At 37.3% G+C, this 26,959-nt stretch overlaps 1 protein-coding gene across 1 annotated transcript in view; it reads left to right on the top strand.

The window, feature by feature from the left end:
* ATP8B4 (ATPase phospholipid transporting 8B4 (putative)) overlaps window positions 1-26,959 on the top strand; it is a 243,701-nt gene that overhangs the window by 70,737 nt on the left and 146,005 nt on the right. Inside the window, exons 4-5 of the mRNA XM_021693958.1 lie at window positions 617-715; window positions 6,149-6,210. Of these exons, the coding sequence (XP_021549633.1) occupies window positions 617-715; window positions 6,149-6,210 (161 nt within the window). The remainder of the gene's footprint in view (window positions 1-616; window positions 716-6,148; window positions 6,211-26,959) is intronic.

Below are 26,959 nucleotides of genomic sequence, written 5' to 3'. Positions count from 1 at the left end.
TAGAGTGACCTTTCAGTTACTTATTTACAAAATGGGAAAATGATACCTAGGGCTGCAGCATTTCCTGACTCCAGGGCACTATTCACAATGTATTCTATGTTGTGCACTGGGGGTGTTATTTACGTGGAATACAAATCCTATGGGTGTGTGCAAGACAACTCTGGTACAGAATCTAACTCAATGAACTTTCTGAGGGTCAAATGACATAATATATGGGAAGTACTTGGCACAGTATTTGGTGCAAAGTAGATGCTCAAAGAATCTCTTTTGGAATTGGTGAGAAGTTAGTAAAATTGTTAAAAGTTGAGATGAGAAGCAGAGAAAAGACAAGTGACATGTATCATTCTGGGGAAAGATTATCTGAAAGATTTCAAGAAGCTTACTTCTCAAGTTGGTATAAAATTTTTTTGTGTGTGTCAAGTAGCCTGAAAATTGGTTCAGTGATACTTCTGTGTGTCTTATAAGTGAATGCAAATAATTATTGAAAGTTATTCTGCATTTGTACCAATAACTGAATATAATTCCATTACTTTCTGTGAGTGGTATATAATGACAAAATTTGGAAGAAGTATTTCCTAACTTAAAAGACTTAAGCTATGTGAAATGTTTGTTTTAGCTGATTCCAGAAATCTCCTCCTTGACCTGGTTTACCACCATTGTACCTTTGGTCCTGGTGATAACTATGACAGCTGTCAAAGATGCCACAGATGACTATGTGAGTATTTGCTTTGAGCATTTTTGAGGTTTTGATTTCAATTGTGACCTCTCAAAAATAAAAAATTGGGATCCATTTGGAATTTTTGAATGGAGCTCTTTTGGTCAGTATTATATAAAACTCTTTTGCTATTTGTTTAGTGACTAATACAGATGTCATAGAACCAGAGCCTGTTTATGTTAAAGGCAAGAGGGCTTGAATAATTAGACTTACTCCTTCATTTTATGGATGAGGAAACCAAAGTCTCTAAAGAACTAGTGATTTGCTAATGATCATACAACCAATTAGTGGTAAGAGCAGAATTAGAACACAAACTTGCTTCTACCCAGGGAAGTATTATTTATCCTATATCCTATGTGTTTCTATCCTATGTGTAGATATTAGGTACTCTCACATTCTATGCTCATTATACCAGGAGTTGCAAAATCAAATCACTTCAAAAGTCAGGCAACTAATGTAAATAAGTGAAGTATGAAACAATAGAGAATTTTGAAGTCTGCATAAACCAAGGGAGGTCATTAAAATGCAAAGATTTAAAACACAGTCTTGCACAAACCAAACATTCTAAATTTATTTTTTAAAAATTATTTATTTATTTATTGAGAGAGAATTTATTTATTTATTTATTTATCTGAGAGACAGAGAGAAGGAGCAGAGGGAGGGGCAGAGGGCGAGGGAGACACATACTCCCCACTGAGCAGGGAGCCAGACTGTGGGGCTCCATTCTGGGATTCCAGGATCATGGCCTGAGCCGAAGGCAGACGCTTCATGGACTGAGCCATATTCTCAACCTGAGTGATTGCATGTGCCCTAGCCTCAATAATTGTCTCTATGCCAGTGACTTATATATTTATATTCCTAACCTAAGCTTCTTCTGTGAACTCATACCCATATTTCCTGTTGTCTGTTTTTAACTTATCTATGTCTTTAAAGTGGGTGTCTTATAGATAGCATATAACTAGGTAATGATTTTTTATATAATCTGAAAATCTCTTAATTGGAATGTTTAACCCATTTACATTTAATATGAATATCATTATGATTAGGTTTAAACCTATCATCTTGTTACTGCTTTCTGTATGCCTCATTGGTTCATTGTTCCATTTTTCTTCTTTTAGACTGAGTATATTTGTGATTCCTTCTTTATTATTGGCTTTGTAGGCATATATACAGTGGTTGTTCTAGGGTTTAATTTATAGTCTACCTGAGTTGGTTTGGCTTTGGAACACTGGCCTTTATTCACACCCCTCTGTGCTAAGCTATATGGGGAATGCAAAAAAACCCCCAAAAAACAAAAAACCCAAAAAAAACCCCACAAAAAATAAAAAGCAACACAGAACCTGAAGTTAAAAAAAGCTTAAAATCCAGCAAGGGAAAATGAGACATGTACACGAATAACAATAATATGACATAAAAAAGTTAGGAATCATCATAAAAAAACAAAGCACCTTGGTTCTTTGTGGGAGGAAGATGCCCTTCAAAGGCTAGATGGTAGTGGAGGCGGAGTGTGAATTAGGGATTAGGGAAGACTTCATGGAGGATGTGGGAACCCAGCCCTACTGAGAGTGGTTGAGTTTGGGAAAGTGAGATGGGGAGATTTGTGCTTATCACGTTGGTTCATATGATCCTTCCTCATAGTTGTTTTATGTATAATTTTTAAAAAATTTTATTATGTTATGTTAATAACCATACATTACATCATCAGTTTTTTAAATCTTTTTTTTATTATGTTATGTTAATCACCATACATTTCATCATTAGTTTTTGATGGAGTGTTCCATGATTCATTGTTTGCGTATAACACCCAGTGCTCCATTCAGTACGTGCCCTCCTTAATACCCATCACCAGGCTAACCCATCCCCCCACCCCCCTCCCCTCTAGAACCCTCAGTTTGTTTTTCAGAGTCCATAGTCTCATGGTTCGTCTCCCCATCTGATTTGCCCCCCTTCATTTTACCATTCCTACTATCTTTTTTTTTTTTTTTTAACATGTAATGTATTTGTTTCAGAGGTACAGGTCTGTGATTCAACAGTCTTACACACTTCACAGCACTCACCATAGCACATACCCTGCCCAATGTTCATCCCCCAGCCACCCATCCCTCCCACCCCCCACCACTCCAGCAACCCTCAGTTTGTTTCCTGAGATTAAGAGTTCCTCATATCAGTGAGATCATATGATACATGTCTTTCTCTGATTGACTTATTTCACTCAGCATAATACCCTCCAGTTGCATCCACGTCGTTGTAAATGGCAAGATTTCATTCCTTTTGATGGCTACATAATATTCCATTGTATATATATACACCACATCTTCTTTATCCATTCATCTGTCAATGGACATCTTGGCTCTTTCCATAGTTTGGCTGTTGTGGTCATTGCTGCTATAAACATCGGGGTGCACATAACCCTTTGGATCTTATGTATAATTTTTTGATAAATCAACAGTTTGATGTGACTCATTTGAAAATTATCCATGTATATAATGTATTTGTCTTCATATATCATGTTTCTGTAGGATACATAAGATATGACTCTCTTCATTTTTAATGAAGTGCCTCATGTATTTCATGGTTCATATTGTGACTATAACCTTTGAGGCAGGATTTTTTTCTTTTTTGAGGCAGGATTTTTAACTAACACACAGGACCTGTTCATACTAATGAATCATGTCACTTAAAAGTGGTCAGCTTGGAATTTATTCATTCCTGTGAGATTGCCATTGTTCACAGTACTTTGGAGCTCCTCATACAGGATTGCCTTCATGGTCAGTGTACAAGGTACAGAAGAAAGCCAATCTTGTAATTTTGTGTTCACCCAGCTTTGGAAACAAATGTCATTTCCCAGCCCCTAAAAAACATATTTACCCTACCTGCTTTATTTTCTTTTTAAAGATTTTATTTATTTGACAGAGAGAGAGAGAGTACAAGCAGGAGGAGCGGCAGGCAGAGAGAGAGGGAGAAGCAGGCTCCCTGCTGAGCAGGGAGCCTGATGTGGGGCTCCATCCCAGGACCCTGGGATCATGACCCGAGCTGAAGGCAGACGCTTAACCATCTGAGCCACCCAGGCACCCTACCCTACCTGCTTTCTAGGAGAAGCTTTTGTATATTTCCAAACATAAGACATCCCTTCATGTCTTTCCTAAGGGTAAATAGCTCCATCTTCAAAGAATAAGAGGATATTCCAAAGAATGCTCCAAGTAATTCTAGGAGAAGAAATTTTAACAATGATTTCCGTAATGACAACTTTGGAGTAAATGTGTGTCTTTTCCACAATATCTGATCTTTCAGGGAAATAGTACTTATTTAGATGCTTGAGTTTCTACATATTGGCTTTAAATGTCTTATTTGTTATAGTCACACTTCATAGTAGAGTAAAATGGTAGACTAGAAAGAACATGGGCTTTGAAGAGAGACACCTTACCCTACTATGTTCTAACAGTATGATATGAGTGAAACCACTTCTCTGAACCCTTCCTTGTCTGTATCATGTGGCTAATGACACCCCAACTGTTGGAAGGACAAAATGAGATGCTATGTGTAAAGCACTTTGCACAGAGCCTGTCTGGTATACAATCAATGCTAGTCCTCTGCTCCCTTCCTGCCCTGGGTAGTTCTTCTCTAAGCCTTCATATCTGTTTCTAAAGTAGAAATTGTCAAGAAGAGTCAGCCTGGGCATGAGACTACCATTTCCACTCCTACCAGATTCTGTTCCAATACCAGCACTTCTTGGCAAAGCCTGAGCTGAAGTGAAAGTGGTTTATTTTGAGGCCCAGAGAATAAACTGCTCAGCTTTCAGGGAGTGAACTGATAGGTCCTTTTCTGTGATTCCCAGCCAGTCCGTTTAGGGGATTATTTTCTGGTTAGATACAGATGTGACTAAATACTAAGTCTCCTTTTTGTCTCTACTGCAGTTAATTCTTGAATATGCTTTTATTTTTGTGATAATGTGTATGGGTTCAATAACCAGATATATTTATCAGTCGGTCTTGGCAGGAAAGTGATGTCACCCTGAAATGAGTAAGGTTGAAGAAAGATTAATAACGAATGCACTATTTACAAAAGGGCAAAAGAAAAGTTGTCAAAGAAAAGCACATAGTTTAGCAACACAGATGGCCATACTACTTCTCTGTCTGAAGGGGCAAAGGGAGGAAGCAGTTACCTGTATCTGACTTCTGCTCATGACAGCTGGGCCTGCCTTCAAGCTAACTTAGCCTGAAGGAAGCCAGGGGGGAAAAATAGCCCATTTCACTCTCCTCTGGCTACTCTGATCTTCTGCCACAACCAACTATTGGCCAAAGCAAACCAGGAGCCAGAGGGTAAGGACCTTATAGGTCAGCTTTCCATAACAAGGGTAGAGTGGAGAAGATGGGGTGTGGATATAGAGGAGCAAACACAGAATACCCAACACCCTCACAAAGCTATACTCAGACAAAATAATTTTTCTGTTCTATTGGGAAGGAGAAGTTTGCATGCCAATGATGGGCTGACTTAATTTAGTCCTCTACTGATACTATAAATGTTTTCATGTTAGCAAATGCTAAGTATTGTATTTTACCTGATAAATATCCTTTAACTTATACCTGGCAGTCAGGGTAATTGCATGCACTGGGCATAGCATAATAGAGAGATTGGGATAGATTTGGGAAGGATATTAAAAAAGAAAAGGACTGGTTGAAGCATCTTATATATTGTGATATTGATATTTTGAATTTTTTAAATGGAAAAGCACTAATTTTGATGATAGTCTTATCTGAATGGCTGTTAATTTATGAGTTTAGTATAGTGCTCATAGTACTTGGATTCTTCTAAGCAGTATAAGATGTTTACATTACTGGAATATACAATAAGAAATAGTATCACTTGGGCATAAAAAAACAAATCCATACCAAATGTGGTTTAGTATTGTATTTTGAGTTTTGTTTTAAATGCTCAGTGTTTCATAAGATTACTGTTAACAATTAGAATTTCTGGAGAATAAAAATACATGTTATTACAAGTAATTTCTTGGCTTCAAAGAAATCCATACAAAAGAATGACTGATGTTCCAATGAAGTATTGAGGACATATGTGAGAGAAATGGAAGCCTCCTTTCCTTGTTGAAGATCTCAAAATATAGTTTTCTCTGGAACTGTGTGGCCGAGTAAAGAGCATATTGTCTTCTTAGAAGCACCTAAAAATGTGTGGGAATTAGAAGAGCGTGTGGCTCAACCTGTTCCATTGGTGACACCCAGAGAAGGGTTAGGGAGAAGGATATTGATTCAGATTTAGAACACATGGAGGTGGGTTCAAGGTAAGCATAAACTCTACTAATTTTGGATTGATGGTGATATTGTCCAAACAGATGAACTCAAAGTATTTTTAGTGTTCCTATTTGTGCTGACAAAGTATGACTTAATATGTTTTTTTTTCCACAAACATTTTGACTTTCAGTTTCGCCATAAGAGTGATAATCAAGTGAATAATCGGCTATCTGAAGTGCTCATCGACAGCAAGTAAGAAATAAATTCTTTGGGTTATTTGTAAGATTTCTGGGACCACAAAACAGGTCTTGGAAGTTGGTGGCTTTCTCTTTTAATTAAGTATATGTTACTTTTCCCTTTCAATTTATTAAAAACTACAACGAAAGTCCATTTCTTCTTCATGGTTTTTCTAAATGTTCAACCAATGCTGTGCTGCCCATTCAACTTCAAATCCCTATGGAGTTTGTTCTGTGGAACACGGACACGCTGTTATCACTTCATTTTTAGGTCTAATATTGCTTAAAATTGGCACCTATGCTATGTCTTGTATGTAGTCAATGTTTCATAAATGTTTAATTATTCAATTAGTTAATTTCTGGGAAATATTGCTAGACAGACTTTAACACATTACTGTATCAAGTGATAGTGATAAGAATCTTGCATTTACTTGATAGTTGAATTCAGAATGGATTATCCACCATAACACAGATTTTCATTGCCTTTAAGTTGATAAATATTTATGGGAATGATTCTTGAATTTAAAATGCTTTAAAACATGTATTTATACACTAATAACAGCAGAAACACCTCCAGAAAACTTAGCAAAAATATATTTCAAACCTTCATTCCATTGTTTCTTACTCTTTGTCCTTTTCTGCTAATAATAACATGTGACAAAGTAAACTTACAATACATTCTGGCAGTCAATCACATTTGCCGATGATTTTGAATCATTTGGATACTGTGAAGAATAGAACTTTTAAAGGGAATATCATAAAATGAATTAATAAAATGAATATCATAAAATGAAATTCCAAGAAATGATAAAGATATTAAGAGGGACTAGGTGTAATCTAGACAGTAATTGGTAGGATTGAAGTAATTAATCTCTTTCCATAACTCAAATGTTGACTGATCACTAATAGCATAATGAATACATACAGTTTTTCTGTATTTGCTTGTTTTAGAAAATAGTGTTAAATGCACAATGAAGGAAAATGATCATACTTTAAAACTATAATGGTAGAGACAGAGCTCTGAAAGTGTGATTCCAGTGTGACACGGATAAGCCATAAAGATGCCTGGAACCATGTGGTTCATTTCCAACGTTAGCAGGTTTTTAATTGTTGCCACTATAGTATGGTGTTTAAAAGCATGGATTTTGCACTCAGAGGGGCTTTAAGTATGAGTTTAGTCTTTTTTTTTTTTTTTTAAAGATTTTATTTATTCACTTGAGACACAGAGATACGTAGAGAGAGCATGAGCAGGGGGAGAGGCAGAGGGAGAGGAAGAAGCAGGCTCTCCACTGAGCCAGGAGCCCGATGTGGGGTTCGATCCCAGGACCCTGGGGATCATGACCTGAGACGAAGGCAGATGCTTAACCATCTGAGCCACCCAGGCGCCCTAGTCTTTTTTTTTTTAAAGATTTTATTTATTTATTTGAGAGAGAGAGAATGAGAGAGAGCACATGAGAGAGGGGAGGGTCAGAGGGAGAAGCAGGCTCCCCGCCGAGCAGGAAGCCCGATGCGGGACTCGATCCCGGGACTCCAGGATCATGACCTGAGCCGAAGGCAGTCGCTTAACCAACTGAGCCACCCAGGCGCCCAGTATAAGTTTAGTCTTGATCCCAAATAATTCTATGGTCTGGAGCAAGTTCTTAAGAGGTGGTGAAACTTTGTAAGCTAATGTGGTGTGTTGCTTTGAGCTATACTGTTGCATATCTGGACTTTTTCAAGTCTTGCAGTTCTGACTGTGTATTAGATCTGCCATGAATATGATATGACTAATTCCTCAAGGAACATTTGATAATAAATCTTATTCCTCTGAAGTATCATCTCATATAAAGTACGTTTAAAATATGTACAATTACATAATGGGTTTGAAATAACGGCCGTAGCATATCTTTTAATTTCCCTCAAATTTCCAGTTAAATATTTTTTTCATTATGTTCAGTTAGCCAACATATAGTACATCATAAGTTTTTGTTGTAGTGTTCAACAATTCATTAGTTGCAGATAACACCCAGTGCTCATTGCAACACATGCTCTCCTTAATACCCATCACCCGGTCACCCATCCCCCCACCCCCTCCATTCTGTAACCTCAGTTTGTTTCCCGGAGTCCAGAGTCTTTCATGGTTTGTCTCCCTCTCTGATTTCTTCCCATTCAGTTTTCTCTCCCTTCCCCTGTTTATCAGTTAAATCTTGTGGCAATACCTGGGCAGTGATAGATATTGGGGCCTCTACTTGGAGGCCAAGGGATTAATCCAGGAACTTAACACACTGAGAAACTTGATGATTGTATGCCTCCCACACATGCTAGCTATCATTATCATTATTGCTAGAAGCAGTATTAGTGTTACTTTCTCGTGGTTTCATTTAGCTTTCCGTTGATTCCTTATGAAGTAGCATCTCTTTGTAATTCAATATGGTGTGATGTTTTGATATGTATTGTTGCTGATCCTATAAAGTTGAAGGGAGAGGCACATATCATTGAGTATGGAGCGTTCTTTAGGATTCAGTAAGAAATCAGGCAAGGCTTTCCATTTATAAGATTGCCCATTGCTGTGTGCTCCTCTAGGGCAGGGGTCATCTCTTGATCATATCTGTGTCCCTTGAGCCTAGCACTGTGTCTATTTAATTTGCAAACTGAACAGTAACAAGTATCCTTGTTGAAAGAACACTCTTCCAGAGGACTTTGATGTGTCTAATTTTGCTGAGTTCCATCATTGGCCAATTCCAGTGGCTGGGTGGTGGTCTTTGTACAATGTACTCAGGCTGTGGAGATGGCTTTCCACTATTTAGATTTTTGAAAAATTGGAGAGATTAAATGGGCTCAGATCTGAGATATCCCAGGGAGCTTGGAGTCCTTCCTTAGAGCTGGTGGTTGTAGAGGATATTGTTGGTGCTCTGCCTAGATCCCCACCATCTTCTGTGTTCATCCCCAGCTTCTGTGTGCATTGCTTATAAGTGCTTGCCCCTGCTGTTTTCTTCAGAGCACTGCCCTTGAGTTACTGGAGCCAATGACTGATGGGTGCAAGAGTATGAAAGAGCAGTGCCCCTGCCTCAGGTTGAGCAAGCTCTGAGGTTAATTTGTACTCTCTAGCACTCTTGAGATCAGATGGAGGATGGGACTTTGCCTGCAGTCACATCGTTTGTGGCTTTATCCCTTTCCCCAGTGTTGCTTTTCATGTCCCTTACCAGTTTCTCCTGGAAGTACTTTCCTAATGAACCATTTGCACATGAAACCTTATCTCAGGATCTGTTTCTAGGGAACCTGATGTGAAACAGTAGTTAACATGTACTAAATCCTATTGCAATGTTAATGGAAAATATTAGGAAAGTGCTTTTGGGTCTATCCTTGGCACCTGTGGGTCCCAATCCAGGAATAAAGTAAAATGCCTGGAGGGGACCAGGGGAGTCCAGGTGTTGCTGGAGGTGAGTATCATAGTGGGGTGGGTACAGCCAGGTACTTGTGGCTTTCTTTGTGTGCTCCTGGCAGGAATTGTTGGACTTGGGGTCTTTGTACTAGGGCAGGAGCCATCATTGGCTTGTCTTGGAAAGAGGGAGGCATTGTCAGCCTCAGGGTCAACATTTTTGAGGGGAAGGAGGTGGGATGAAAGCACCAGTCAGGAAACCTAGGTCCATGTAAGTGATTACTGTGTGACTTTGAGCAATTCATTTTCCTTCTGGACTTTAGGTCTCTCTTCTGCTGTGCTCAGAAGTGAGGAAGGTGGGCAGCTACATTCAGATTCAACACATATTTATTGAGCAACTACCATGCGTTGGCTCCAGGGCTTCCACATTTTTTTTTCTTTTTTTTTTATGTTATGTTAATCACCATACATTACATCATTAGTTTTTGATGTAGTGTTCCATGATTCATTGTTTGCGTATAACACCCAGTGCTCCATGCAGAATGTGCCCTCTTTAATACCCATCACCAGGCTAACCCATCCCCCTGCCCCCCCCCCCTCTAGAACCCTCAGTTTGTTTTTCAGAGTCCATAATCTTTTATGGTTCGTCTCCCCCTCCGATTTCCCCCCCTTCATTTTTCCCCTTCTGCTATCTTCTTCTATTTTTTTTTTTTTAACATATAATGTATTATTTGTTTCAGAGGTACAGGTCTGTGATTCAACAGTCTTACACAATTCACAGCGCTCCCCATAGCACATACCCTCCCCAATGTCTATCACCCAGCCACCCAATCCCTCGCACCCCCCACCACTCCAGCATTTAACTTTCATAAAAAACCCCCAAGGTGTGGGTAATAGTGCTTCATTTTAGAGATGAAGAGATTAAGACCCCAAAAGGGAGTGACTTGTCCAGGGTCCCCTGGTAAGTAAAAGCCTAAATTAGAATTCTACCCCTTCATGAGTGATGTGTAAGTGTGGACTTCACTATTTATTTTGTATTTGAAGGACTGTGTATACAATTATAGGAATATAAACATAATTACATAACATAGATGTAGTTTATCTCTATGTAATATATATTTGTATTATGCACATTACTCATCTACGTTCTTAGCATTGTGTAAGCTGTAATGCTAAACACTGTAAACCTAAGTCACAAAATAGAGTGATAAAACCCTTCTTTTTATAACCTTCCTTTCAATTTTATGTTTTTGATTTTGTTACTCATATTCCTTTCAAATTTGGACCAATCTTCTGTATTTGCAATCTGTTATGTGAAAGTGCTTAAGAGATAGGTGTCGTATTAGCCTTTGACAAAATTTGCTGACTTTAGTTTTAAAACTAAGTAGAGGTGGCATGATTCCATATTGTAGAAATTAATGTGACTACTGAATAGGAAATGCACACTTTTGCCCCAAGCTATGAAATACTGTAGCCCCCCTTTCCCTGCACTTTTGCTTTCCATGGTTTCAGTTACCCGTGCTCAACCATGGTCTGGAAGCAGGTGATCGACCTTCTGACATCTCATCAGAAGGTCAGTAGTAGCCCTAATGCTACATCACAGTGTCTATGTCATTAACTTCACTTCCTCTGATCATGTAGGCATTTTATCATCTCACATCATCACAAGAAGAAGGGTGAGTGAAGTACAATAGGATATTTTGAGAGAGAGAGAGAGACCATGTTCACATAACTTTTAAGTATATTGTTATAATTGTTCTATTTTGTTATTAATCTCTTACTGTGTCTAATTTATAAATTAAACTTTATTGTAGGTATGTATGTATAGGAAAAAACATAGTATAGATTTGGTACTATCTGTGGTTTTAGGCTTCCATTGGGGGTCTTGGAATGTGTCCCCTGCAGATAAGGGGGGACTACTACATACATGCTGATGGCATGTATGAATACCAATAGCTATCTTAGTGTGTCTTAAGAGGGTGTCTCAAGTTGTGCTAACATCCTTGACCCCGCTGAGAGCAACTGAGGGACAATGAGAAGGTTTGTGATAGTCCCTGCAGAGGTCGTCTAATCTGGTGCCCTTCAACCTGGGCTGCACATTGTATCAGAGCACCAGCAACACCCCAGAGTAATTAAATGAAGGTCTTGGAGGTGAGACCCCAGTGTTTTTTAAGTTTCCAAGATGATTCTATGCACGGAGAGTTGAGAACTCCTAAGTGAAGCCATCCCTATGTCCATATATATATCTTTATGTCTGTATTTCTCTGATTTTAAAAGATATCCAAGGAAGGGAATACCATTAATTTTTAAAGTGGTAAGCATCATTTTTCCACATAATAAATATCTTTACAAAGAAATAGTTCTGTAATGCTTACATTTTTTTTTAATAGTAAAGCTCACATTTTTAGTCAAACACTTGGCCGATCAATTACTTTGCCATGTTTTTCTTTCCTTCAGAAATTCAAATTTTCATTTTTCCCATTTTTGTCTTTTATTTCCAACACCTGTTCCTATTACAGGTCTTGTCTTCTGTGGAATCATTTGCTGACTTTCATGTATTTATGCAAATTCCAATTTGCTCTGTCCCATCAACATTTCTACTCCTCTGGATTTTAGACAAGGAAAGGAGTGTAGAGATCTCCTGCTACTCAGTTAGGCAGCCACTGGTCACATGTGGCTACTGAACACTTACAGTGTGGTGGATCCAAATTAAGATGTGCTCTTAGGTATAAAGTATATCCCAGATTTTGAAGACTTAGTGCCAGAAAGAGAATGTAAGATATGTCATTAATAATTTTTTATATTGGTTTCATTTTGAAATGATAATATTTTGTATATACTGGTTAATAAAATATATTATTAAAAGGAACTTTACCTGTTTCTTTAAAAAAATTTTGTTCTTTTATTTTTTTATTTTAATTCCAGTGTAGTTAACATACAGTGTTATATTAGTATCAGGTGTATAATATGGTGATTCAACACTTCCGTATAATACCTGGTGCTCATCAAGATAAGTGTACTCTTAATCCCCTTCATCTATTTCACCCATCCTCCCATCCACCTCCCCTCTGGTAACCATCTGTTTGATCTCTGTAGTTAAGAGTCTGTTTTTTTGGTTTCTCTCTCTTTTTTCTTTGTTCATTTGTTTTGTTTCTTAAATTCCACATATGAGTGAAATAATATGATATTTGCCCTTAGTGGCTTATTTCACTTAGCATTATACTCTAGATCCATCTATGTTGTTGTAAATGGCAAGATTTCAGTCTTTTTTATGACTGAGTAATATATACTGGAATATTATATATTATTATATTAATACATATATACACACACCCCATTTCTTCTTTATCCATTTGTCTGTTGATGGAGACTTGGAATACTTCCATAATTTGACTATTGTAAATAATGCTGCAATAAGCTTAGGGGCACATTTACCCATTCAAATTAGTGTTTTTATATTCTTTGGTTAAATACTCATTAGTGCAATTACTGGATCATAGGGTAGTTCTATTTTTAATTTTTCCGGGAACCTCCATACTGTATCCCACAGTGGCTGCACCAGTTTGCATTCTTACTAACAGTGCAGGAGGGTTCCTTTTTCTCCATATCCTCTCCAACACTTGTTGTTTGTGTTTTTGATTTTAGCCATTTTGACAGGTGTGAGGTGATAACTCATTGTGACTTTGATTTGCATTTCCCTGATGCTTAGTGACGTTGAGCATCTTGTCATGTGTCTCTTGGCTGTATGTCTTCTTTGGAATCTTCTGTCTATTTTTGATTGGATTGTTTGTGCGTTTTTTTTGGCATTGAGTTGCAAAGTTCTTTATATATTTGGGATACTAACCCTTTATCTGATGTATCATTTGCAAATATCTTCTCCCATTCAGTAGGCTGTCTTTTAGTTTTGTTAATTATTTCCTTTGCTGTGCAGAAGATTTTTATTTTGATTTACTCCCAATAGTTTATTTTTGCTTTTGTTTCCCTTGCTTCAGGAGACTTGCCTAGAAAAATGTTGCTACAGCCGATGTCAGAGAGATTACTGTTTGTGCGCTCTTCTAGGATTTTTATGGTTTCAGGCCTCACATTTAGATCCTTGATCCATTTTGAGTTTATTTTTGTGTAAGGTGTGAGAAAGTGGTCCAGTTCCATTCTTTTGCATGTAGCTGTCCATTTTCCGAACACCTTAGTTGAAGAGATTGTCTTTTTTCCATTACATATTCATGCCTCTTTTGTAGATTAATTGACCATATAATTGTGGGTTTACTTTGGGCGTTCTGTTCCATTGATCATGTGTCTGTTTTTGTGCCAGTACCATACTGTTTTGATTAAAATAGCTTTGTAATATAACTTGCAATCTGGGGTTATGATACCTTCAGTTTTGTTTTTCTTTTTCAAGATTGCTTTGGCTATTTGGGGTCTTTTGTGGTTCCATACAAATTTTAGGATTGTTTGTTCTAGTTCTGTGGAAAATGCTGTTGGTTATTTTGCTAGAAACTGCATAATATCTGTAGATTGCTTTGGGTAGTATACATTTTAACCATATTTGTTCTTCCAACCCATGAGCATATAAGGTCTTTCTATTTGTTTGTATCATCTTCACTTTCTTTCATCAGTGTTTTATAGTTTTCAGAGTACAGGTCTTTCCCCTTCTTGGTTAAGTTTATTCCTAGGTATTTTATTATTTTGGTATAATTATAAATGGGACTGTTTTCTTAATTTTTCTTTCTGCTACTTCATTATTAGTTTATAAGAATGCAACAGATTTCTGTACATTGATTTTGTATCCTGCGACTTTACTGAATTCATTTATCAGTTCTACTAGTTTTCTGGTGGAGTCTAGGGTTTTCTACATATAGTATCATGTCATCTGCAAATAGTGAAAGTTTTACTTCTTACCATTTTAGATGCCTTTTATTCCTTTTTGTTGCCTGATTGCTGTGGCTAGGATTTGTAGTACTATGTTGAATAAAAATGGTGAGAGTGGACAACCTTGTCTTGTTCCTTACCTTAAGGGAAAAGCTCTCAGTTTTAAAAAGCTTTTTTTGAATGTGATTACTAGAAAATTGAAAATTACTTATGTGGCTCACATTTGTGGCTGGCATTCTATTTCTTTTGGATGACACTGCTTAGTACAACACCTTTAGATACAGGTGAGAGAACTGAGCAGAGAAGAAAATGAACTCTGTGCTACAAACCTAGTCTCCTGATTCTCACCCAAGATTCCCTGTGAGATCTTACAGGCTGCCAGCATTATGATTTGTGTCACTATTAACAAATAGGCTCAGCATCACTTTTTCCTATATTTTATTTCCCTGACATCTTCTGAACTTACACTTTTGCATTAGAGCAATGTGGGTTCAGATGCTGCAGTGAAATTACCCTTATAGTCTGGATGTTTTCTTGACATGTCTAGATTTTAAATGGCTCTTGACCATCAGCTTTTTGTGCAGCACATTCCATTTTATACTTTCTTGAGCATCAGTAAATTTTACTTAAGTCTCTCAAGCTCTTTCATAGAAACACCCATCAATCTTATTCAGTCTTTTTTCTTTTTTTTGAAACTGTGTGTACGTATAGGGAAAAATATGGACTTTCTTTTACTACCGTTGAGTATTGTCTCTGCACTATTCCAATCTGGTAATCCTAGATGCTGCATAATTGTGAAAATGCATTCAGTAGGAATAAATTTTTTGTTTAATCAACTTTTCCGGTTTGTTTGAGTGATGACTCCCACTGGATATTAGGATTGAAAATTTTGTTTCATTTTTTTTCCTTTTGTATATAGTCTTTTTTTCTGTTATGAAAATAGCATATGTCCATTAAGAGAAATTTGGAAAATAAGAAAAAGTAGAAGGAAGAAAATAATATCCATACTTCCTGCTATCCAAAAGTAATTATTGTTACTATTTTCTTGTTTTTCCTTACAGTCTTTTTTACTATGCCAAGATTTCTTATAATTGTGTGTGTGTGTATATGTATGTGTGTGTGTGTGTGTGTGTATCCTTGTTTTCACTTCACATCCTATCATTACCATTTTCCCAATGTCTTTAATATGGTCATTATACACATAATTTTTAAGGGCTGTGTAACATTTGGTTGAGTGCATGTCTCATAATTCAAATAACCCATTTTCCTATTGCTTGATATTTAGTCTGTTTTCAGTTTTAAAATATAATTTCTTGATCTTTCTGAATTGATCCCTTTTCCATTAGACTGAGTTTTTGTGACGTATTTATAAAACTCAGCTAGGATGATTACATGAACACATTATTTCCTATGTGAAGTAATGAGAACTTGAAGCATTATTACTCAGGCTGCTTAACAACAGCCTTTATCAGAGCATCCAGGAATTAAGTGTGAGTTGGGCCAGGTTGAGCATATAGACTGAACCCTGGGAGGTTTCAGTTCCATGAAACATGATTGTTTCCCGAGTGGGTGGCTGTCAGACCATCACCACCAAGTTCCAAGTTTATCTCTTCTGAATCACAGCACAACATGAAAGCCAAAAAACTCATGTTTTGCTTAAAAAAAAATGTTATTAGTGGCTTGGGTGCCTGGGTGGTTCAGTTGATTAATCATCTGACTTTGGCTCAGGTCATGATCTGAGTCCTGGGATCAGCCCCACTCCCACTCCTTCTGCCCTCCTCCAACCCCCCAGCCTGTGCATGCTCTCCCTCTCTCTCAAATAAATAAATAAAATCTTAAAAAAATGTATTAGTGGCACATGTAAATCCACAAACATCAGTAATTTGAAACAGTTTGAGTAAAAGTTTTGTATTACAATTACTAGTTATATAGCACTCATATATTAAGTATACGCATCAGTTTTGAACTGCAGATCGCGTAGAGGAAATTTGGGCAATGATTCAGAAGTGTGGCTAGCAGATCCTTCAGACAGCTATGAAGGAACTTTTCCCTTCTTTGTCCTGTTAGATTAGACGTATATGGACAGATGGTCAAAAGATCTATCACTGGCTGCTGAATTCTTGGAAAAAACTTGCCCAGAAGAGGGAGACTTCATATATGGTGTTCCCCTCTGCTAGATTTGATTCCACATGTCAGTCTTGGGTAAGAGTGGATTATTGTTCTTAGTAAATATGCTTTCTTTTTCCCCTTGAGAACCTGCAATAAAAAATACCAAAGTTTGTTGAACTTAATGAGCCTGAAGCTGACACATATGTAGTGTGTCTGTATGCTTCTTGTAAGTGGGGGAGAGGTTCTGGAGTTCTGTTAATCCCATGGGAGGACTGATACACCCTGCATTGAGTTACCTCCTCTTCATTTGGGTTTGTGGGTTTGCAATTAGAGTGGAGACTTCTGTAGTTAAGCACAGGCAGAACACAAACTCTGAGTTTATGTCCACCTTACCCTGATAATTCACATGTTATGATGGTACTATTGGGTTTAGGGGACAGCTATTTAGGGTCTGCATATTTAAAAGGAAAATTTTAGGCAAAAATCTTGATTCTTCTTTTTTTAAACAATGTTAATAAAACACACCATTACAAGTTTAAATAACAATGAGTTCATGAGAGACCATGGACTCTGAGAAACAAACTGAGGGTTCTAGAGGGGTGGGGGGCGGGGGGATGGGTTAGCCTGGTGATGGGTATTAAAGAGGGCACGTTCTGCATGGAGCACTAGGTGTTATACGCAAACAATGAATCATGGAACACTACATCAAAAACTAATGATGTAATGTATGGTGATTAACATATTAAAAAAATAACAATGAGTTCAAAAGTAAGCTAATAGGACTAGTCTTAGTACTTTTTGGACTCAGTGGAAGTGATTCAAAAATTAATTTTTAGCTCATGCTACTAACTCACAGTAAAAGTGTTTCAAAAATAGTTTCACCCTCAGTAAATTAATTTCTGTTTCTTAAGTCTTGGATTGATAATTTCTTGGGCAGTTTCTCTGTGTCAGTTTTGCAGATGGAAGGCCATGAAGCTGTGAAATTGTTATCGTTCTTATAAATGATCTTCCATTGTAATCAATTATATTGCATGAATATAATTTTTTAAAGTGGTGGATTTCTAAATGGTAACTATTTCCCCAAATGAGGTTCATCTTGAAATAATAGGAAATTATAACACTTTCAGAACTCTGCACATGAGCTTTTCAGTGGCATCTCCTAATTTCTTTTTAAAGTTGATGTAACCCAGATGTTAGCTGTTCCCTTTTCCTTCTCTTGAAGGTCCCTCAGAGACATCCCCTTCCCCTTTTCCCATAAAGGCATTAGAGAGCAAGGTAGAGTTGACTGAAGATGGGGGGGGGAGAGATAGAAATTAGGAAGTTTATTTTACACACCCCATAGCCAACAATGTGAAATCCTATTTTAACATTTTCTTCCCCATAGTTCTTTTTCTCTGCTGCTGGCCTTTGTAATCTTTCCTTCCCCCATCCAGTGCTCAGTGTAGTTGGCTCCAGTCTCTTTTCTCAGTGTCTGGAGCCCCTCATATTTATCTCCCTTTTATTACTCAAATAATTTTATTACTCAAATAATCACCTTGGCTCTGAACTCAAAACTTGTCATAGCTGCTTACCAAAATAGGAGGCTCTTCTGTAACTAGGATCCACTTATCTTAGATAATAATGAAAGTAAAAAATACACCAAACTCTATGTAACATTTAAAACTTGATTCTCTCTCTTTATAAAAATAGGCTTATGCATCTCTTCTCAGTTGTCATAGGATTTCTTTTGAAAAAACAAACCCACACCTAAGCCACAAAGGCATTGGAATTGTTAGAACATTAACTTTAATGAGGTAAAGCTTTCTTAAGATCTTAAAATCTGGAAGCTAAATGAGATCATAGTATTATAGTGAATAAGTTTGGTTTTCATCAGAGCCCACAGGTTGTCTATACCAAACCAATGTTAATAACATTGTTGTTTGACTACTTATCATTAATTAACTATGCATACGTTTCTACTATAGTGGCATTTTCTTTAGATCTCCTGAGATAATCTCAATGGGTTAATTTCTTCCATGCATTTTAGATTGGTATACTATCTGTCTGTTGTGGATATAGAATTAAGAAAACAAGACTATAAATAAAATATAGAAATTACTCTTCATTCCATCACCCAGATCAGAGCAAACTACAGTGTGCTTGTGAAGGCATTTTATCACTTCTTTCCTCCTCCATCTTTGCTTTTTCCTCTCTACACAATATTCATTTTAAAATACTTGAGATTATATTATATCCTATTGTTGTGGTTTGAAGGTGCCCCTTCCCCCATATGTCCACTAGAACCTGTGAATGATCTATTTAGAAAAAGGGGTTTTGCATATATAATAAGGGTCTTGAGATGAGATCATCCTGGTAATCCAGTCAAAGTGTCTTCATAAGAGAAGAGAAGGGAGGAAGATACACAGAAAAAAAGATTAATGTGAAGATGAAGAAAGAGATGGGGGTTTTACAGCCCCAAGTTGAGGAATGCCTAAAGCTGCCGGGAGCTGGGAGAGAGGCTGGAACAGATCCTTTCCTAGAGCTTCCAGAGGGAGCACCACCTGCTGACACCGTGATCTGGGACTTCTAGTCTGTAGAACTGTGAGGGAATAAGGTTTTGCTGCTTTAAGCCACCTAGTTTGTGGTAATCTGTTATAGCAGACCTAGGGAAATAATACTGAGTTTTTTTTAGCTTTTAATTGAGAGATTCTATATTTGATCATTTGTTCATTCTTTCACTCAGTACACATATATTAAATGCCTATTATGTGTCAGGCAGAATGCTATATGCTGGGGATGCAGAGTTAAATAAGACCTAATTTCTACTTCGAATGTGATATAATCATACATAGATGGTATGCAACAAGTTTATTTCTAGAATTGCCATGATGCTCTCACATTTCATTGTTTTTGCTGATAGGTAAGATAAGTGAGCAAAAATGACTCATTTTATTAGGATGTTCAACTTTCAGAAATTCTAATCAGTACAGAGACTCTGTAGACAAACCTATGCCAGGTGGTAGAAAACCTTGGTAGGATCTGGGAAGGTGGTTCGAAATGGTGCCTTGAAGCTGTAACTCAAGGGAACATTGGACTACCTTTAAACTGGAGTACGATTCTCAAAAACTAAGATCTATTTCCCTATTTCATATCAGGAATAAAAAAAAATTCTCTCTACTTGTTTGATCTTTGGTGAGGATTAGATGTGCAATAATAGAAGAAAATTAAGAAGTGCAGAGAGCATAGAAAGTAAAAGTATTGATCTCTAAAATAGGTTCAAAGACTCAAAGGAATCTGTGATATTTGGGGGCTGTAAGAGTGATATGGTCAGCAACCTAGGGGAAGAAAACTCTGGCAGTGACATTGTGTACCATTTACTAGAGACAAGGAAGAAAAAGTGTAATTGAGATTGTGATGCTGAACAGAAGGAAGGAAATGGACTCCAATGATGGAGAAAGAATAGATTTTGAAGATGTGAAGAAAGTTGATAGTATTTTTTTTTTATCCAAGGATATATGTACTTTTTTCAACAAACATTTTTTTTGTTTAATTTTTTAATTTTTAAAAATTTTATTATGTTAATCACGATACATTACATCATTAGTTTTTGATAGTATTTTTTAACGGAAAATATATGGTATAATGAATATGCTTTGTGTAAACTCTGGAAAAACATTCTTTCACAATAAATACCTATTGGATTCTTTTTTTAATTGAATTATAATGAACATACAGTGTTAATTTATATTATTAATCGCCATATTGTTAATGATTAACAATTCTATACATTACTCAGCACATATCATGATAAGTATACTCTTAATCTCCATCACCTATTTCACCCATTCCCCGCCCACCTCCCTTCTGGTAACCACCAGTTATTCTCTGTATTTAAGAGTTTATTTTTTGTCTTTTTTTCTTTGTTCATTTGTTTCTTAAATTCCACATATGGGTGAAAGCATGTGGTGTATGTCTTTGACTGACTTATTTCAGTTAGCATGATTCCCTCTAGGTCCATCTGTGTTGTTGCGAATGGCAAGATCTCCTTCTATTTATGGCTGAGTGATATTCCATTGTATATACATACCACATCTTTTTTGGATTTTAAATGTGCCTAGAGTCCAGTGTTAAATTCAGTATGGGAGAGTTCCAGGGGTAAAGAAGGAATGTGCAACATTGAGAAATGGAATTGAGGCTGGAGAGGGCTTCATGGAGAACACATGAACATTAGAGAAGATTGAAGGAGCTGTGTTGGCAACAGGGGATCCATTTCGTTCAGATGATCTGATTTGATCTGTGTCAATTAGCATGTGCTGGGGCATTTTCAGGGTCATGAAGTGGAAGTTTTATAGGGGCAGTGAGAGTAGTGTCAGGGATCCATGCTTACCACTAATCTGTTCATTCACCTATATTTAGGTAACACTTGTCTGTTCCAGCCACTGTGCAGGATACTAGGGTACAGGATTATTAGGACCCATGTTCCTTCCTTCAAGGAGCCTGAAGTCCAGGGGAAGACGGGGACAAATAGACTTCTTTTACAGCAATAGGTACCATGATAAAAGGAAGCATGAGTTGCTTTGGGAGCTCCCACATGGGAGGACTCCAACACATGTTTTGGGAGGCTGGTAGCAGGGATATTGTTAACTCAGAATAAGTCATAGAAGAAAGTTCAGCCATTGAAAAGGTATTTGAATGGTGGGCTGAGAGGGATGGGGGAGAAGAGGAGGATTTGGGAAAGGTGCTATTTTTAATTAACACCTCGTGGAATTCTTACTCATACTGAAGTTTGAGTACCATTGGGCCAGTTACTTCAAAGTCCCTCCCAGCCCCTAAATACTATGACTCCATTACTCTTCAGCTTTGTCGTGATAGTGAGGTGCCAAAGAGGGGAAGTCCTGCAGGGTCTGGCCTCTGACTGCTTTTCTAGCCTCATCTCACACTGCTCTTCTCTCAGCCATACTCTCTCTGCTTCAGTCCCTGATAATCACCATCCTCCTTCCCCCCACAGGGCCTTTGCCCATGCTAAGAGTTTGCATCTTTTCCCTAAGAACAGAGGGAATACATGGAAGGATTTACCTTTGGGAAAGCTCATGCCTATTTCGTGGGAGAAAAGGCAGTGGAGAAGCTCCAGGAAAGATGAGAGAGGTGGTTGCCTACTGCTGTACTTGTCTGTCTGTCCTTACAGTACTGTGAGTTACTGGAGCCTGAGACAATCTCTGTATTCCCATCACTTAACAATGTCCTGCATGTAGTCACTGCTCAATAATTATATGATGTATGAACGAAATGTATTTAAATTAATTAAATGAATCATTTTGAGTCAAGATCAAAATTTCTTTTAGTTATTTCCCTCTTCCCCCCTTTCTTCCCTGCAACTAATATGGGATAAGGGGAAGTGTCCACATATTGTGTGTTCTGTGCACATCATTGTCTGCCGTCATTGCCACTTGACCGTGCTGTCTGCTATGGGGTCATTGGCTACCAAACCCATCTTTAATCCAGGTGCTCTGGGTTACTGGGAGTTTCCCTGACATTGCTGTACCTTAACATGCATGGGACTGTGTAAAGAAAGAGAGAGGATTAGGTTCATCTGGGCCTCATTTCTGAATTAGCAGAGCTCATTGAAGCATGCTTACTGTTTCTTTTTGCAGCTGCCCCCCAGACTGTAGCTTGTCAGAAAAGCAAAAATGTGGTAAACTGGGTGCCCAGGACACTTGAACAGAGAAGAGGAGATGGGCTTGTTTGTGTCTGCATTAGATTTCCCTCCGGCAGGACTTTCTGAATTGTTAACGAATCCTGTTAATCCAGCTTGCCTCATCTGGTAACCTTACTCCTTTCCAGGCATTTGTGTTCAGACATACTTTCCCTCTTCACACTGCTAAATTTAAGGCTTAATTTTCAAATCAAATGCTCATCTGGCTGACTGCCTGAGAAATCACATGTGGAGAGCTCATAGACCCAGGCAGGGAACTGTGCCCTCGCTTCTAGGGAGTGGGTCTGGAAACCATATGAACTGTAAATAGTTTTAAAATGTAAAAAAGTAAAGCTTTCTGGCTAAAGGGGAGAGCTAAGGCTTTTTTTTCTCTCTAGACTTAGTTATTAGGTATCTGTTGGAAATTACTGACCTCTACCATATAGCCTGTTTACTGTCTCTATCAGCTGGGGCTAGACCAGCCAGATTTAACCCCCCTGAGGACTCAGCTCTGCCAACACTTGCTTTATTAGAAATAGGTTCTGGGGTAACAGCTATGCACCATAAGTTGTCAGGTACATGATCTTAACAGATATTGCCTTACTTCACTTAATTCTTCTTTCTAAAACTTGGGTGAAAGAAATAGGTTAATGTTTTTTAAAATAACAGAGCCTAATTTTCTAGTAAGAGCAAGAAAAAGAAAAAAAATAGGAAAAGGGTCATGACTTCCTTTATTTGCTCCCCATCAGGTAACATCACCTGCTACAACATCACCTCCCACTTTGAGAAATATTGCTTAGCATATGTCCTGTTTTCTTTGTTGGACTTTCTTTTCTTCACTTGATCCTTCCTTATAGAAAGTAGTTCCATTAAGACTTTTCTTCTTCTTTTCTTTACCTTTGGCCCCAATTCTTGTGGGTGTTGAGGCACAGAGATGTTGTCGCTCATTCTTAAGTATAGACTAACAGAGGTACCCTTTCATTCTGAATTGGCAAATATCTTCAGATTCTCCTTTTTATCCCTTCTGTATTCCAAATTTAATCCTTTCTCTGTATCTCTTTCTCACTCTTCTTTTAGGAGTAAAGAAGAAAGAACACTGGAATCAAGATACAAAGTGATAGAAAAACAATATTCAATATAGGCCCTTTTGAGTAGAGAACACTTCAGAATATTAGATGTCTCTCTTAGAGATTATAGAAGAGTTCATACAAATAAATATGCAAAGGACCACAGCATAAATGCTTAGAATTGGCATGCAGATTTGTTGATGTTGAGTTTCTAATCTGAGTTTCTAATTTGTTGATGTTGAGGTGCTGATAATGTTGAACTAATATAAGTTCTATTCAAATGGTACCTAATTATTGGCCACCATCCTAGGCATGAGATCTCCCAGTTAACCAAGTCAAAAATGCAATTCCCAGTAGTGGCTCTTGTGATTAGGAAAGAAATTCAGAGGAGAGAAGATTGCTTACACGCATATTTAAATACATTTTTGCAGATTACAAATAAAACCATAAGGTCTGAAACCTCTTGATAGCTAGAAAGCATGGAGGGCTTGGGGAGAGCGTGAGGCCAGCCTATCATTGCTCTGAAGGAGAAAAATTTTATCCTGAAGAACAGTGGAGTATACAAGATAGAATGTTTACCAGAAAGTGATTAAAAGGGCAACTTTCTGGCAGAAAGCTTTCATCTTCCTAATAGAGAAGACCAGAGTCTATTTCAGGCAAAAAGGCATCATCTAGCTATATGTAGGAAGCAGAAAATTCTAGAGATGTTGGGACTTAAGTAATGTTAGAGAGAAATAAAAGGATTGCATTAGAAGCACTTTATCATCCCCCTTTCCTCTAAACTATGAGAAATGGAAACACCATTTGATATATCAACCCTTAACCCAGGGCTCTCAGCTGTTCCAGGGACTTATAGAATTATGGTCTATGGGGCATGGGGCAAAAGATGTGTAAGGACCTTCACCAAAAGTCAAATTTACCTAGGCCTTCAGGGTCCAGAGATAGTGGATTAATTTGGGAGTTCCAATTCAAGCCATTAGGTTTGGGGTATGAACAGGAACTGCAACATTCTCCCCTGCCCCAACCTAGGACATGAATTGGAGAAACTGATGGGGCTCAACAATACAGCCAATCTTATTGGGTCCAGTTGAATTATTATTCTGGTACTATTAAAACCAGACATATGGCTGCTCTGAAGCAAAAAAGAATGCTTAGGTTTGCATTAGTTCCCCAAATATTGGGGATGTACCAAAGATGATTAATGTGTCACTTCTTGTTTTATGGATTCACAATTTGTGGAGGAGGGAGATAAACAAGTGGATAGTTTCAATATGGTGTGTATGATGATGGGGGTTTTTATTGCCATGGAAGTACTGAAGACAGGTACTTAGCCTGGTCTGGGGGTCAGACGAGAATTCCTGGAAGAGGTGAGTCTTTAACCAAAATTAATCAATTAAAAATATAAGAAATCTAAAACAGTAAAAATTTCTACTTTTTAGAGAAAAATATTATCCCTCACCTTTGTATTTATTTGGTTTCTGCAAATATGCATATATGCAAAAACCCATCATATATATAATTTGTATGCCACTTCTTTTGACATGATAACTCATATATGGCATTAAACATTTTTTGGAAAACATTTTTAATAGCTGAATAGATGTGTTAAATGTTCCCCTTTTGTTGGATAATTAGTTTGTTTCTAATTTTCTTGTTTTTGTAAATTCTCAGAGACACATCTTTGATAAACTTTATATGCATCTCTGATTATTTCTTTAGGCTCTATTTCTAGGGAATCTACATTGCCTTTATAAAAAGATTCTTAATGCATACTGTTAAATTACTTTTGAGGAAGATTGTGCCCACTTAACCTCCCATTTGAACAAATGAGTGTTTTTTCCACAGTATCGTTGCAACTTTGAGTATTGTCTTTTAGAAAATCTAGGCCAACTAGATAAGTATAAACAGGTATCTTGCTATTTTAAAAATTAATTGGTTTCTACTGACGGTGATTATTATTTTTTTAATGTTAACTGTGTTTCTCTTTTCAGTAACTTACCTATTTATATTAATTGCTTATTGTTGGTTATAGTATTTTTGTGTGTGTGTTCTGTTTGAAAATATAGTTTAAATTTTGTCTTCTAATAAATTCCTCCAGTGGGAAACAATGACATTACTATGTATGTACAGAGATACTGCTTCAGGGTTTTTGCTGGTGTAGTGTGCACATCGAATATAGTTTCTCTAAGCAGGACCAGCTTGTACTAAGCCATCCACATTCCTGACCATTTTCTTTCTGTAAAATAGCTCAGATCAAAAGATATCCTTTTTAAAAATATTTTCTATTTATTTATTTATTTATTTTTTATTACGTTAATCCCCATACATTACATCATTAGTTTTTTTTTAAATTTTTTTATTGTTATGTTAATCCCCATACATTACATCATTAGTTTTTGATGTAGTGTTCCATGATTCATTGCATATAACACCCAGTGCTCCATTCAATACATGCCCTCCTTAATATCCATCACCACATCATTAGTTTTTGATGTAGTGATCCATGATTTGCCTTTCTTAAACCCGCAATGTGTTCTTTCTCTTCTCCCTTCCTTATCCAACAGGGCTCAGCTCCTATGTTAATTATCTCTGGAAATCTCTTCAATATCTATGCCAGGCAGGTGGAGCAATCAGTACTCTCTTTGTGCTCCCACAGGCTAGAGATAGCCAGGGAATTTTAATACTTAGTTGACTGTGAGCCTCTTTATACCATCAACTACACTGTGTTTATCTCCAGTGCTTGGCCCACTGCCTGATGTATAGTGGGTGCTCAGTATTTATTGAGGTCAGCAGAATCTACTTATTCTTAATTTCTTTCTTTCTTTCTTGAAGTAAAATGATTTTTGTGTGTTTATTTTTCCTATTCTTTTAACCAGCAATATACATTCATGACATATTAATAATAAAGAAATTGGAAGTTTAAAGACCATGAAGGAAGTTGGCATCCCTGTGGAATGCGCATCTTGCCTTATAGCCATATGAAATATAAGTCAAAGGTTAACACTTTGGGGAAAATGAATAATGTTATTATTCTCTAAACTGTTATCCTTTGCCTGAAATGATTCATCTTACCCTTCCCCTCTTTCTGTATTTTGCAGTTACCTCTGCTAGACTTTCTTAGGGCCTCCCCAGCAGGTGTAGCCATGTGGAACTATTACTCACTTCAGGCCCAGAGCTAAATATGCTAAGCACACAGCATGAATGACCATGGACATAACTAATCCATTCAAATATTCGCTGAATAAATATATCTTGAGCCAGGCACTGTCCTACATATTGGGGATATAAAAATAAGCAGGACAGACAAATCCCTGCCATAAGGGGCCTACTATAAGAGGAGAAGACAAATAATAAGCAAAATATAAGCAAATAATATGATTTAAGGTAGTTATAACTACAACAAAGAAAATAAAATAGGATACTAGAATAGAGAGTAATGGGATTAGAGATGAGGAAGTGATTTCAAGTAGGGTGCCCAGAGAAGACCCTTTGAGTAGATGAGATTTGATTTGAGAATGAGCTAGGCATGTCAAAATCTTGGGTAAAAGAAACAAGTGTAAAAGCACCAAAGTTGAAATGAACTTGATAGTAAGGTATCTACTGTGACTAAAGTTTTGTGATAAAGGGGAGTTCTGAGGAGTTGGCAAGAGTGAAGTTTTGGAGGTCATGGTGGGGAATTTTAATTTTATACTCA

This window comes from Neomonachus schauinslandi, chromosome 9, assembly GCF_002201575.2.
Source record: "Neomonachus schauinslandi chromosome 9, ASM220157v2, whole genome shotgun sequence".
Lineage (NCBI taxonomy): Eukaryota > Metazoa > Chordata > Mammalia > Carnivora > Phocidae > Neomonachus > Neomonachus schauinslandi.
Note: the sequence above shows the minus strand (reverse complement) of the source record. Positions and strands in the feature narration are given on the sequence as shown.